Source organism: Stegodyphus dumicola, chromosome X1 (genome assembly GCF_044657685.1).
Source record: "Stegodyphus dumicola isolate Sdum_Otavi_A_Nest chromosome X1, ASM4465768v1".
In the NCBI taxonomy this organism is placed as follows: domain Eukaryota; kingdom Metazoa; phylum Arthropoda; class Arachnida; order Araneae; family Eresidae; genus Stegodyphus; species Stegodyphus dumicola.
Window position 1 is genome coordinate 221,156,073 of NC_140780.1, and position 13,961 is coordinate 221,170,033.

The following is a 13,961-nucleotide window of genomic DNA, read 5'->3' on the forward strand; positions in this document are numbered from 1 at the left end:
CCAGCATTGAGGAGCTTTTTTTAGCCCATACAAGCTTTTCTTGAGTCTCTATACTTTATTGGTACCATCGTTATATCTTTCAGGCTGATTCATATAGATGGTTTCCTCTAGATCACCATACAAGAAGGCAGTTGAAACATCAAATTGCATAAGATGCATATTCTCGCTAGCTGCAATGCTTATGAGTGAACGCACAGTTCCTAGCTTTGTGATTAAACTGAAGGTGTGATCGTAATCAATACCTTGTCTTTGATTGCAGCCTTTAATGACAAGTCTTGCTTTGTACTTATCCATGGTGTAATCTGGATTTTTCTTGATTTGAAAGACCCATTTGCAAGGAAGAGCTTTTGCTTGATCTGGAAGAGTATCTATTGTCCAGGTGTGATTTTCCTTCAAGGAGCTAATTTCACAATCCATGGCCTTTTTCCAGAAATCCTGTTCTTTACAATTAATGGCTTCTTTGTATGACTGTGGTTCATACACATCACACATAAAAACTTCAGATGCCATCACATAGTCTTCTAAACGATTAGGCCTTTTTATTGCTCTGCACTTTCTTAAGTTCATAGCAGGTGATTCGTTTTCATCTTCATTTTCACTTTCAGAACTTGTTTGATCTTCTGAATCTTCTTGATCTTGCTTCCCCTCATTTTCAGCTTCAGGTAACTGTATTATAGGTTCAGGTAAAGGTATTTCTACTGTATCTTTTACTACTGTTATTTTCTACTGTACAATTTTTCAGAGGTTTTTCTTGAAATACTACTAGTACTAGTAGTATTTGTTGTAAAGATTTGTTGTAAAGTCAACAACAAATCGCTCAACTGAGCTTCTCAAAGTAGAAGTTGAAGTACATTCTGAGATGTTGCTTAAAAAATTACAGTACCTTTTTTTTTTTAACATAAATAACTTCAACAAAAACATTTATTGAAATTACTTAAAAATTGTAGTATTTGTTGTGTAATGTAACGTGACTGGCCTAAGAAATGTATGGCATCATCTGAAAAATAGGATAATAAGTTTAAGTGCATTTAACATTAAGGTAAATGGTGCCAAGCTGGCAATAATTTTGGAAACTAATTTTTGTCATCAAACTTGGCGAAAAATCAGCCAAGTCACCTAATTTGGCTACCATTTTATCACAGTTTGGTCTAACCTCTGTATAAATCCCTATGTAACTGAAATTACTGGTCCAATCCCTTTGTAACTGAAATTGTGTATGCCTTCCAGCAATTTTAAGAAATCGTAGGTACTGGAAATTTCTTGATGGTTAAAGAAAGCTATGTAAGACTGGAGAGAGCAGAAGCTTTCAGTTTAGTTCATAGTATTGACTGATCACTCTACGATCTTACACATTTGAGACATTTTGTATTGTTCAGCGTTTTTAGTACTTTGAAGCGGTAACTATCGATTGTGCTTTGTGATACTGAGAAGAGCTGTGCTTTTGTGTAAAGAGTTCCAGAATTGTAAAGCGCTTTTGGAAAAATAAATTTCAGCAAGCTGTTATTGATTCTGTGTGCATTCAATCTGTTATAAACCCATAAGCACATAACAGTATGTTATCTCTGAGGAATTTGATGCTGCAGGAAGTAGGAAAGCTAAATAAAGGCTTGCAGACATAAGCTGTAATAGCAGATAAAGCTGTGTAATTGATAGAGGAATTAACCTGGGTTTAAATCCGGGAGGTGGGTTGCCTGTAAAATAAAGTGAGCCAGTCTCTCTTAGAAAGTTATCAACGAAGGTATCTCTTCCTTTGGGCAGATAGCCCAAATATTCTTAGCATATTAAGTTAAATAAGCAAACATAATAGAAAGATCATATTTTTCATCACTTGTTTTACCTCAGATGAAAAAACATCCGATTATGGCTGTGACTCTTAAATCGAATGTTTGACATGAGCTCAAAGTGCTTTATGTACTCAATGACAGATAAGACAATTTATGCTTACAGTTATTATCAGAGCCTTCCCCCTTTAAAAAAAAAAATATTTTGACATGCTCTACAGTTTGGAATATTTCCATTTAAGCAATTTTCATTGTTTGTATTATGGAAGGAATAAATTTTAGGTATGTACATTTTTCTATGATTTTTTTTTTTTTTTTTTTTTTTTTTTTTTTTTTTCCTGCTTTTAACAGAAAAAAGAACAGCTGTGGACCAGCATCTGACAAACGGAGGGGAACAGGATTTGAGTTTCCTGTTCCATGGATTTGCTATGGTAGAGCGAGAGAATTCACAAGGTAATAATAAAATTCAACTTATGTGTAAAAATATATATTTTGTGAATGTTTTCCTCAAAATTATATGAAGCTCTAGTGAATAAATAGAGTATATCAAATATTTCAATAGATGATGTATCAGAAATCTCCATCTGATACACATGGCATAAAATCAGAAACGGAGTATATATTAATCCTTATGTAAAGTTGTAAAATTTCTCTCCATACTGAATTATTACGTTTTAAGAAGCTAGTCTGGGATTTTATGCTTTGGTAAAAATTATTAAATTTCTCCAAAATTAAAAATGCTGAATCATAAGTTATCCAATTTTTTGTTATTGTATCAAAAATTTAAATTTGTCTGTGATAAGTTTTTAAAAGATATTAGAAAAAGAAATAAAATATTTATTTTTCTGCTTTATAAGGCTGCGTGCTTGAATATTATGTAAATATAGCTATATTTATGTAATATAGCTAAGACAGCATAAACTAAGTACTTCACGTGTTGAAAGCGAATTCTCTTAATCAAGGATAAGTACAGTGCAAAGTCCAAAATCCAAAATGATCTAAAATCTGGACTTTAAAGCCACCGACAGAAAATTTTTTAGGAATTATATTTTATGCTTTATGCATGCACATGTGATATTTTCCCCATAAAAAAACGTGGAGAATCCTGATTCTTGATTTCACTTCGGCACTAAACAAAATATGTCATTACCAATCATTTTAGCTTAAATTTGTGTGATCAATAATTTGGCTCAGTAGCTGTGTATTTACTTGACATGCATCTCAAACGGAAACATTCTACATAGAAACATCATTGATTTTACAATTGCTAATATTTTATATCCCCGAAGTAAACCTGGCGTATCATTATTTACTATATTTTGCTTTCATCACCATATGTTTATCAACACATGACAACTTCAGTAATTGACTTATGCAGCAATGCTTAAACAATTTTTTTATAATTGAATAACAGAGTACGGAAACCTTTTATGTTGACATTACGTTTGGTGATGATTACAGATTTAAGTTAAATGTGCTAAACATTGACGAATAAAGATAACATTTAATGCTATTTGAATTAAGAATATTTTTTTTTTTTTTTTTTTAAATTCGCATAAACCCAGAATTGGTGCCAGAGTTCATATGGCCGCATTGGGCGATAGAAATTTAGGGAAGACAGAATTTTTGGAATTTAGAAGAGAACAGAGTAACAAAATTAAGGGATGATAAAATTTTTTAAATTTAGGGAAGACACTGAGACCAAAAATTAAGGGGTGGCGAAAATTTGGAACTTAGGGAGATGCTGGATAGCAGAATTTAGGACTCGCGAAGAATGCATCAATGGGCAAAATATCGCTGGCCCTCAGTAAGCTTGAGTATATGTGGGAATTTATTTATTCAGGACTCAGTTAAGGCTTAATTATGTACAAGAATTGCATGTTAGTATAATAAATAACAAAATAATGCAATTCAGGCTTAATTAATTGCCTCAGTGTGCAATAGAAGCAAGACAAAATTTGATGCAACAGCTTGTCTTTCGTAACCAATCTCATGCTACATATCCAATAATGTATAGTGGGTGCTATTAAGCTAGGTTAAAATTGTACTTTGCTGAATCCAAAGAATTTCATTTAATATAGCAGACTGTGCTGTTTCTTACCTTTCTGATTTGATTCAGCTTCTTATTTTTTGCTGGCTGTTATAATTACAGCAGTTTTATGAAAACTAAGGTTTGAACTTTGAAGAATGTCGAAAAGAGTTTCTAATTCTGGAGCTGCAACAGAATCTAAAAAGCAAAAGCAGCATGTCTCAATGTCCATTAAACAAAAAGTGAAATTTACTGCAAAAAATGGATATAGGTATATCCGTCTTGAAATTGTACGAGGAGTATGGCATTGGAATATCAACTGTGTATAACATAACAGAAAAAGCAACTACTGTACAAAGTCCATAATCCGGACTCGTCGGGACTTCAGCGATTCTGGATTAGGGGTTTTTCCGGATTATAGATCATCAATTTAAATCTGGTAAGATGGCATGCAGAAATTATACAATTAAACATATGAAACTGCAATTTATGAAATAAAGAGCAATTATAATCTAAAGGGTATCAAAATTTACAAAAAAAAAGGCTTACTATTTATTTGTTTACTTTATTAAACATTTCTTTCAATGTAAGTTGTTCAAGTTCGTCCATATTTTTTTTAATGCTTTCTGTTTAATTCTCTCTTTTATAAACAGACATAATTTCTTGTTCAGTTACAAAGTTACACTGTTCAAATCCTGTAATTGCTGTGTTGAGAATACCGACTAACTTGTCAATCGAAATTTTTTCGTTTTCAATAACGAAGATTCGAATATCGCGAACCACAGGTGAAACTTTCCAATTAATGGATTTTATAAAGAAATGTGGAGAAGCGGTAATAAATGATGATGACATAACAGAACTTTTTCATTGCGATGACAATGCTCCAATCATCAATCAATTAATGGACGGTGAAATCTGTAAGTATGGTTCTAGATCTAGAAAATACTGCTAAATAGTGAAGAAAGTGACAAAGAGGCTATTGAAAATGAAAAAAATTTGATTGACAAGTTAGAATTCTTGACACAGCAACTACAAAACTTGAACAGTTGAATTTTGTAACTAAACAAGGAATTATGTCTGTCTATAGAATCGAACAGAAAATATTAGCGCAAAAAATGGAGCAACTTAAACAATTTACATTCTTAAACATTCAAAGAACTGTATAATAAAGAATTAAATATTAAGCTTTTTATATATATAAATTTTGATACACTTTAGATCATAAATCCTTTATTATTTATAAATCACGATTTCATATTTTTAATTTAATTTTTACATGCCGTCTTACTACATTTAAAGTGCTGATCTAATATCCGGAAAAATCCCAAATCCAGAATCCCCGAAGTCCTGACGAGACTGGATCTCGGACTTTGTACTCTATAAAGTACAGAACGTTGATTTTGAAGTGTAATCAAATTTTATTTTTTATGCACGTGTGTGGCATACGTAAGTTGGTGGCATCCTTTTCTAAATAAGTACATTTTTATTTTCAGATTTTTTCTTTGGTGATAGTTTAGCTACATAAAATACAGTTGTAAAGTTTTTTTATTTGTTTTGTGTATATGATATTGAAAAATAAAGCTCAGATTTTCAACGTAAAGGAAATGTAATACTTTATTATTGCTAAAGCAACAATTTACACAGATGAGTAAAATTTTAACTTCCATATATTAAGACACAATAACACGCCAAATAAATACTAATTCAGAAGTCAAACAACAAAAATCAGCGTTATATTTACAAAATTTTCACAGGACTAGTTTCGATGGTTTTACCGAATCACCATCCTCAGCTGCAAAACCGCAAATGAACAAGCAGTTTTGCAGCTGAGGATGGTGGTTCGAACAAAGTTTCGAAGAAACAGAGAACAAAAACAGAGAACGATCACCATCAAAGATGGTGTTCGAAATGACGACCTATTACCTTGATGCAGGCCTCATATCTCTGGCACCTGTAAGATCTGATATTCTGGAAAATAGCAGGCATATACCCAGCAGTACGAGTTTTTCAGCACTGTTAACAGGGATTTTGTTCACTAGTGTCTCCTCCACTTCAATGTATTGGATCAGCAATGATGGTCCAGTGCATTGGCCTGCAAGATTGCCAACCTCATTTGCATTGACTGCTTCCTCTGGGGGGGGGGCAGGACAAGATACTGGTATACATCTTCCACACACAAATAGGAGGCATCCATCATGGTCTTGGGTCTTAATTTTGAACACATTCTTTGATAATGATTGTTGTCTGTTTTTGTTCTTATTTCTTGGTTTCTGCTGCACTAAGCATAATAAACATGTTTTCTCACGCTGTTCTTGTCCTTCCTCTTCTGTGTTTTGTGTTGTCACTACTGCACCAGGAAAACATTTCTAACCATGCATTGCTATGTGATTTTCCATCACCTAGGTGTACTCTTTCTCTCCTGAAAGTTTGTAACCACTGTGCTGAAACAGCCTGTGTGTGATGTAGTTTTTGCAGATAATGGAACGAATTCACTTTTTAGTCATAGCCGAAAAAAACTGCTCCGTAGATCTGACTGGAGCGAAAATCACAACTGTCTTGATGGTTACATCATTTCTATTCTGAACAGGAACAATTATTCAGAAGTACATTTTAGCTTAAATTGATACAACACGAGAAGTGCTAAATGGTCCCGCAATTTCTATGTATGCAGTTTATACTTCAGATAATAGAGCAAGAAGCTTAATGAAGAGATGTGACTTTTCTTGGCAGATCAAACAAAAAACAAGCGATACGTAATAACTGCAGTAGTAATAAACTCAGAAAGTTTTTAATTTTGAGCAGCAGGTGGGCAAAAGATTTTACATTGCCGTTACTGATGACAAAGCGTGATGTAATAAAGTGCTATACAGAGCCTTAAAGAGGGGATGTATGCAATTAAAATTAAGAATTTAAATAACCATTCCAATTAAATTTAATTTCATAATAAATTTTTGTCATATTTTGATATCTTGCGTGTAATATATTGTGCAAATTCTGAAATCCAGACATCAATATCCTGATCTCTAGATCACCGAGAATTTTTTTTCCCCCCCCAAAAAACGGAGAAAGATTCCTAAAGCAGCATCTCACTTTGGCATATACATAATACTAGAGAATCATCGTTGGAGGATGAGTTTAGAGGGAGCTGCCCAGTATTTTAATTCAGTTAATTAGTTTATAAGGTATTTCTCCCGCCTTCCTAGCATGCCTTCGTGGTGTAGTGGTCAGCACACTAAGCCAGGATTTCAGAGGTCCGTGGTTTGATTCCCGGTGAAAGCGGTTGCTAATTTTTCATCTCTCTGACCTTCAAAAAAAATACATAGTCTCTACAGTGGTGCCCAAACTAAAAAGAGTGGTGAATGATGATTTCTCCCCACCCAGGATTTGGCGATTGAGTGCCCTAAAAACCCCAGTAACCCTTTAAAAGGGGGAGTATATAAGGTATTTCTCCCGCCTTCCTAGCGTGCCTTCATGGTGTAGTGGTTCTGCATGCTGGGCTTCCAGAGGTCCGTGGTTCGATTCCTGGCTAAGCCGTTGCTAATTTTTCATCTTGCCTGCTTCAAAAAATACCTAATGTCTCTACAAGTTTGATTCTTTGATTGTTTCTTAGTTTTACCAGTATTGGCAGTATGGTTAATGAGTTTAGGTTTAGGTTCTCACCATGCATTTTCTGATGAATGGTGTTGAATTTTTCTTTCTTCGACTTGTGAGCCATCTGTCAGTTGATACAAAATTTTCTCCAAGTAATTAGCAAATTGGGGGGGGGACTTCTTGAAATAGAAACTTTCTGTATAGTTTCATAAACAGAAACCATGCTAGGAAAGCAGTTTCAACATCTCTTAATCATATTTTTTGTGCTTCCTTGAGACATTTGCATTCTTTGTATATTTGTCATTATAATTCATTTTTTAAGTCCTTAATGCTGGTTGGGAAATTGAGAGTTTAAATGTAGTTTCTCTCTGGCTGAATTACCAAGAGTATCCAAATTTTTCAATAATTTATCCTTTGCATTTTACACTTAACATTTTAAATATGGTCTTAGGTTAAGCATTTAACAAATTAAAAAAAAAAAAAAAAAAACTTTCAGTGGCTTATTCAAATTTCAAAGCTTAATGTTTCTAGCCAAGAGAAAGATTGCCCTTTGCAGTCAATCTGCAACTTCATGGTTTTATAACTCTCTGTTAGCATAATGTGTCAGTTCCAAAGGGAAGGTTTTTGAATGTGAAAAACCTTAAAAGATGGGATATAGATGTTGTACTTCCAGCTCCTCTCAGCTGGTATTCAAGCAGGAATTCTCACTCACTTGCTGGATTGTTTTGTTAATGTTAAAATAAAGAAATTCTGCCTGTTTGAAGTCCACTGCTGACAAAAAGCTGTAGAAACAGTGTCTCACAGCTATAGGGATGGGGGGAGTATGAAAATTCCAGTCAACCCTGTTTTATTGAAGTTCTTCATACCTGAGCAATACCGCCATGTTTCACAGTACTTAAATGGGTGAACTAAGAAAAGCTTTGTCAGCTATCTGTAGAATATTTTGGCACTGAAGAATCACTGTTTTACAAATGGGAATTTTATAAGTGGCAGAGATGAGTTTAATAAGCAGCAGGCACTGTATATGCATTTCTTGTTTCAGTATCTGGAGTTTTGTGTTTACAGGGTGTTTCTTCTTAATTTCTCATCATTCTTATAAGTTGAAATGTTCTAGAACTATAGAAGCAGAATTTACTAATTGGAAAGTTATGAACTGCAAAAATTTTGCAGAGCTTCTAATTACGAATTTTAAAAGTTAAGAATTTCTTACTGGAAAATGAGGCAGAATTGGCAAAAGCTCTTGGTTACTGAGTTCAACATTCTTGTTTAGTATGTAAAGTCAAGCGTTTTGAAAATACCACATATACTGATGGTTTGGAAAAAGAAAAATAAAAGTCTTTAATTAAGTGGCTGTGAATGAAGGGCTATAATTAAATTTTCTCATTTAATGCTGAAATAGTTAAAGGAATGGTAAGAAATGCATGTGAAAAGTAGTAATCTGTTTAACAATTGAGTTTTAATTTATTTAGAAATATCCTGTTTGTACTTGGGCATAAATGCTGCATGAAAGATGTACACAAATGTGAATCTTCCCACTGTCATAGTAATTTAACAGAATATAAAAAGGGCCTGCAAAACATATTTCTGTTTTCTTTCATTGTTTCTAAATAATATAAGAAAAGACACATGTAATGAGTGCTGTAAAATGGTTCTTTTATACATTGAAGATGATATGAGCTATGCATATTCGCAGCCAATCACTTAAGCTTCCCTCAAAGTACACAAGTAAAGTGGCATATTTTTGTGTTGTAACTTTTAAAACTACAGTAAATGACATTCATAAAAAAATATCTGGATGCAGCAGTGCGTAATAATTTGGCAAAACCAAAACTAATTGCCCATTTTCAAAAGAGTTCAGCTGCATACAAAAAAGAGGTCTGGAAGATTTGGTTGAAGCTAAACTGGCCGAAAGAATGATGCATAATGACTGATTTCTTATAGACCTGCTAAAAAAAACATTGGAGTAACATCTTTGTGTATATTATGTATGCTAGATGCATATTACGTATCAGTCATATGTTGAAAACCACGAGACTGCCAAGTTAGATTTTCTTCAGTAACAAAGTGTGATTCCATTTCACTAACTGCATAAGCAGTCAAAATAATATGATTTAGTTGTCTGAAAATATATGTGTGTGTGATACACGCAGAAAATTGAAGTCAGAGTTGCCATTCTACCTGGAAAACTGGGCAAATTCAGAGAATTCAAAAATTAACCAAAAATATCAGGGAATTTAAATATTTTAGTCAAAATCTAGAAAAGTCAATGAATTTCATATGGCGATTTCCAAAAAAAAAGCAATTTTTCTGCCAGCGTTTAAAGCAGTCACTTTCTTTGCAAATTCTGTATCACGTGAACATCATTCGGCCAGCTGGTATAGAGCCAGTTTTCGCAGCTTCAATAAGATTGTCTTTTAGAAAGGCAAAGCAAATTCCCAGTAACTTCGAGAATCGAAAAACTTAGATGTGCATTTGTAGTAAGAAAATCTCGTATGAAACAAAATCGGTGTAATCCTAGTATACGGTACACAAAGTGCACATCAGTATCGCTATTAAGGGAGGGATTTCAAAAATGGACAAATGAGCTTCTATTGCTCGTGTGATGCTGAATCTTTGAAACTGTAAATATGAGGACTGCACTTGTTTCGCAGTTATAAATGTATTGCGTATAAATGCTATCATTTTAGTAGAAAATCTTGTAGTGCTTTCATTTTAATCGCCAACATTTCACTTTTGCAGAACTTATCAGCCACTGATATTCAGATTTTTTTTTTCCAATGGCAGATTGTTAACAGTTACAGTGTAACCCAGTCGATTAATCTATACAAGGCCAGATGGGGGGTCTCTTTATTATGGAGGCACCTAATAGATGGGGCACCATCGCCTCCTATGAAGGGACGAAGAGTTACAACCATGCCTTCTCTGGGATTCGAACCCAGGCCCTTTGGTATCGCAGTCAGGCTTCCCTAACCACTATATCGTATGGGCGGCATATTCAGATTATTGTTTGTGGCATATTATTGCTCTTTATATCGAGAAAATGAATCAAGCTACAATTACCCTCGAATATTATGCCTTTACTAACACCTGTGGATTAAGAGAATTCATGCGTATAATTTTTATACTGAGCTGAGAGTTACTGGAAATACAATGAATCTAGTATTTTCATATCTTGCATACTTTTGGTTTTGAAACTAAAAGACAAAAAAATATATATTTTGAATGATCTGATTATACGTATTAAGATTAAAATTTATATAGATTAAATATATTCGTTGTGAACAAGATAAATTCATTCTGTTTGAAGAGTATTTCTTGTGCAGGCAATACATTTAAAAGTGAACAATTATTAATGTGGAAATAAACACAATGTGTAAACTTCAATTTAGGAAAGTTCATTTTGAATAAAACTGTGCATTGGCTGTTATTAACACGTTGAGCGCCACGTCAGCCATCTGTGGCTAACACTAAATTTCCGTTTAGGCTGCGTCGATTGCCGTTGGTTGACAGCATGTAACATGATATGACTATAAAATTTACACTGTTTTATGGAATTACAGAAAATTTATTTAAAATTTACTTAATTTTAAATAAATTTTCATTACAGGACTAATGGATTTCATTGAAACATGGCAAACATAAAAACGGCTCTCCATTACAGCTATTACAAATTGTGACAACTCTCTTAGTCTTTTTTCTGGCCGGCTTTCTCTGCCGGCTTCTGTTGCATTTTTATCATAACATAATTTACAATGTTTCCGTACTTCAGAGGCTTTTCCCTGTTTTCTTTGGAGTTTATAGATATTTTTGCATTTCTGATTGATGGAATGTCTTCTTTTTCACAATTTGTAAAAGATAGCTCTAATTCTTTCCGGAATTCAGTAATGCTAATTTTCTGCTTCGTAATATCTTTGTATAGAATGTAACTATTTACAACCATAGTATTTAGTAACAATTCGAAGGCTAGTTTTCGATTCCATTTTATGGTCTTATGTAACGGATTGCTGTAGGCATTCATTTAATCAGATAAGTCGACAGCTGCCTTTTGTCTGTTGTAGTCTACTATAATTTGTAGCCAAATGTTAATCACTGGCCCTACAATACCAACGCTTTTTTAAGCGGCGTGCGTGGCCTGAACGGGATTCCCTAAGAAATATGCGTGGCATTCAACGTGTTAACACATAGAACATCTTTTTCATATAGACTGCCGCTATAGAAAATGATATGACTTCTACTATTGACATGTATAATTGTGCTTATATTTGATCTAACTTCTCACTAAAAATTTTCACAATCCACAATACTTTCATTATTTTATACAGGAAATTAAGTGGCAAATCATTTTCAACCATCTTGCTTAAAGCATGGCAAAAGTCATGTGAAATGACAGAAATATTACTGGAAGCCCATTTTAGAAGCTACTCCCTCTGTTGGAAAATATAGCTTATTTTAAACCTTTTACTGCATCATCTCTCCTCCTTGAAATGTTTATTTAGTTTAGTTCTTATTTTAATGTAATATAGTAGTTACTTCTACTTCTTTTTCTTGCTGCCACTGTTTGCATTGAGAACGGACTGTTTCAACCTAAATGAGATGCAACAACGAAACGTGATGTTACGTCATCTGAAAAGCCGATTCGTGCCGATAGCTGATTGGTTGCCGTGAGATGACGTCATTTCTACTTCTGCTATAAGCATCTGGCGTCGCTCTGGCTCAACCCCTTCTAGTTCCTGCTTTCCTGGCATTTGAGTGAGAAGTTTCCAGCTCCTTCAGAAGGATGCATGCAGTCCGGTGAATAAAGTGCCTTGGTTCCAGTTTGCGGGATGGCTGTTCCTGAATAAAGTTCCTTGGTTCATGTCCACAAGATTATTGTTCCGGAATAAATTCCTTGGTTCCAGAGGCTACCATGTGAGTGACTGCCATGGACGGCATCCATGTTCTTCAATAAAGGCGGCAATTAAAATACGTGAGCGGCGATTCCTTGTGCAAACGGAGTTAGGCCGGTTTTAAGTGCTTTCAAGAACTTGATTTAAATTTCAGGTGTTTTTCTCGGCCATTGATTATGGACTTATTGAATGTGTAGCCAGCTTCATTTTTAGGCTGCATAATTATTGTTTAGGACATTTTGTTTGTATAGAATGCCAGTGTTTTGGAGACCAGGTAAAAATATTATTTGATGAATGATGGTTATATTATATTTTTTCTAAGACTCTGATATTGTTGAAATTTATTTTTCTGTGTTTTTATTCTTTATTATATAGTTAATAAATTGGTTAAGTTCAAAATCTTTTATTGTCTTCAATGTCTGCACAACATATCTCAGGGAGCTTTTATTGCTACTACTGCGAAATGTTTAATTTCTTTAAACTTTAAACCTTGCTTTAGCATCATTTTGGTTATGGGCCACCAGCTCCTGAGTTATTTTTAGTGCAGACTTTTGAAGTTTAAAGTTAACTTAGGACTTAAGAGATTGGGGGGCGGTTTTTGTTAAAATTCAAATATGGCTACTCTTAGTGTCATGCATAATATTGCTAAACTTGATGCATGTAATTATTTTACATGGTCCAAAGATATGAAGTTTGTCTTGAATGAAAAAATGCATGGCTTTTGGTTAAAGGTATTGAAAAATGTCCTGATTTAAATGATGTTAAGGGTATTACGAAAGAAATTATAGCCGACTATCAAAATAGAAGTCGATTGGCATTATCGTTAATTTATATGAATGTAAGCCCTGAATATAGAAACTTGATATGTGAAATTGATGACCCGGTAGTGGCATGGAATACGCTTGCCAAATACTTCCAGCCAGATTATCGGTCAAGACATATGTCGCTCTTTTCAGAGTTCTTAAATTGTAAAATTAAGCCAAATGAAAGTATTAGTTTCTTTTCTTCTAGATTTATAACGCATAACTGAACAATTAGCTGATATTAATCAGGCTGTAAGAGACTTGTATATGTGTTTCCAGTTTCTTAGGTTCCTTCCAGATAAATTTGATCAAGTAGTTCAGAATATTTTGAGGTGGCCAGATGAGAAGTTCATTTTTAAAAATGTTGAACTTGAAATACTAGCAGAGGAAACGCGTCTTAACTTAAGAGAGATAGATAGGGAAAACTCTGATAAGACTATAGAAGTTCAAAGTACTCACTGTGAACCCAAATTTAAGCAGATTAAAGGGCTCAAGTGTTATAAATGTGGCCGTCCAGGTCATATTCAAAAATACTGTAGAATGAGGGGTAATTTTTCCAGATCACCCTCACCTGCTTCTACTGTTTCCTCAGCTGTATCTAGTAGTAATAAAACATCTTCTAAGTGTAAAAATAAACCCAAGTTGAGTAAAGGTAAAAATAATTCCCATGCACAGTCCCGTTTTATAGCTCAAGCTAATGTTAACAATTTGGAAGAAAATGATGATAGTTGGATTTTTGATACAGCTGCATCTCATCATTTTTGTAAAAATCGTGAATTGTTTGATACTTTTTCTCCTGTGAAAAATGAGAATATGCTAGTAGGCTATTGCTGGGGTAACTTTTCCAATTCATGGGAAGGGTACTGTTAAA

The 13,961-nt window shown here is 33.9% G+C and overlaps 1 protein-coding gene across 3 annotated transcripts in view; it reads left to right on the forward strand.

Moving 5' to 3' along the window:
• Window positions 1–13,961, forward strand: part of LOC118204541 (uncharacterized) — a 135,062-nt gene that overhangs the window by 49,189 nt on the left and 71,912 nt on the right. For 2 of the 3 annotated variants that reach the window (XM_085808554.1, XM_085808553.1), the window contains exon 2: window positions 2,133–2,234. The exons of the other annotated variant lie outside the window; for it this stretch is intronic. In XM_085808554.1, coding sequence (XP_085664680.1) covers window positions 2,210–2,234 — 25 coding nt within the window. In that variant the 5' untranslated portion in view covers window positions 2,133–2,209. The remainder of the gene's footprint in view (window positions 1–2,132; window positions 2,235–13,961) is intronic. 3 annotated transcript variants of the gene reach the window in all.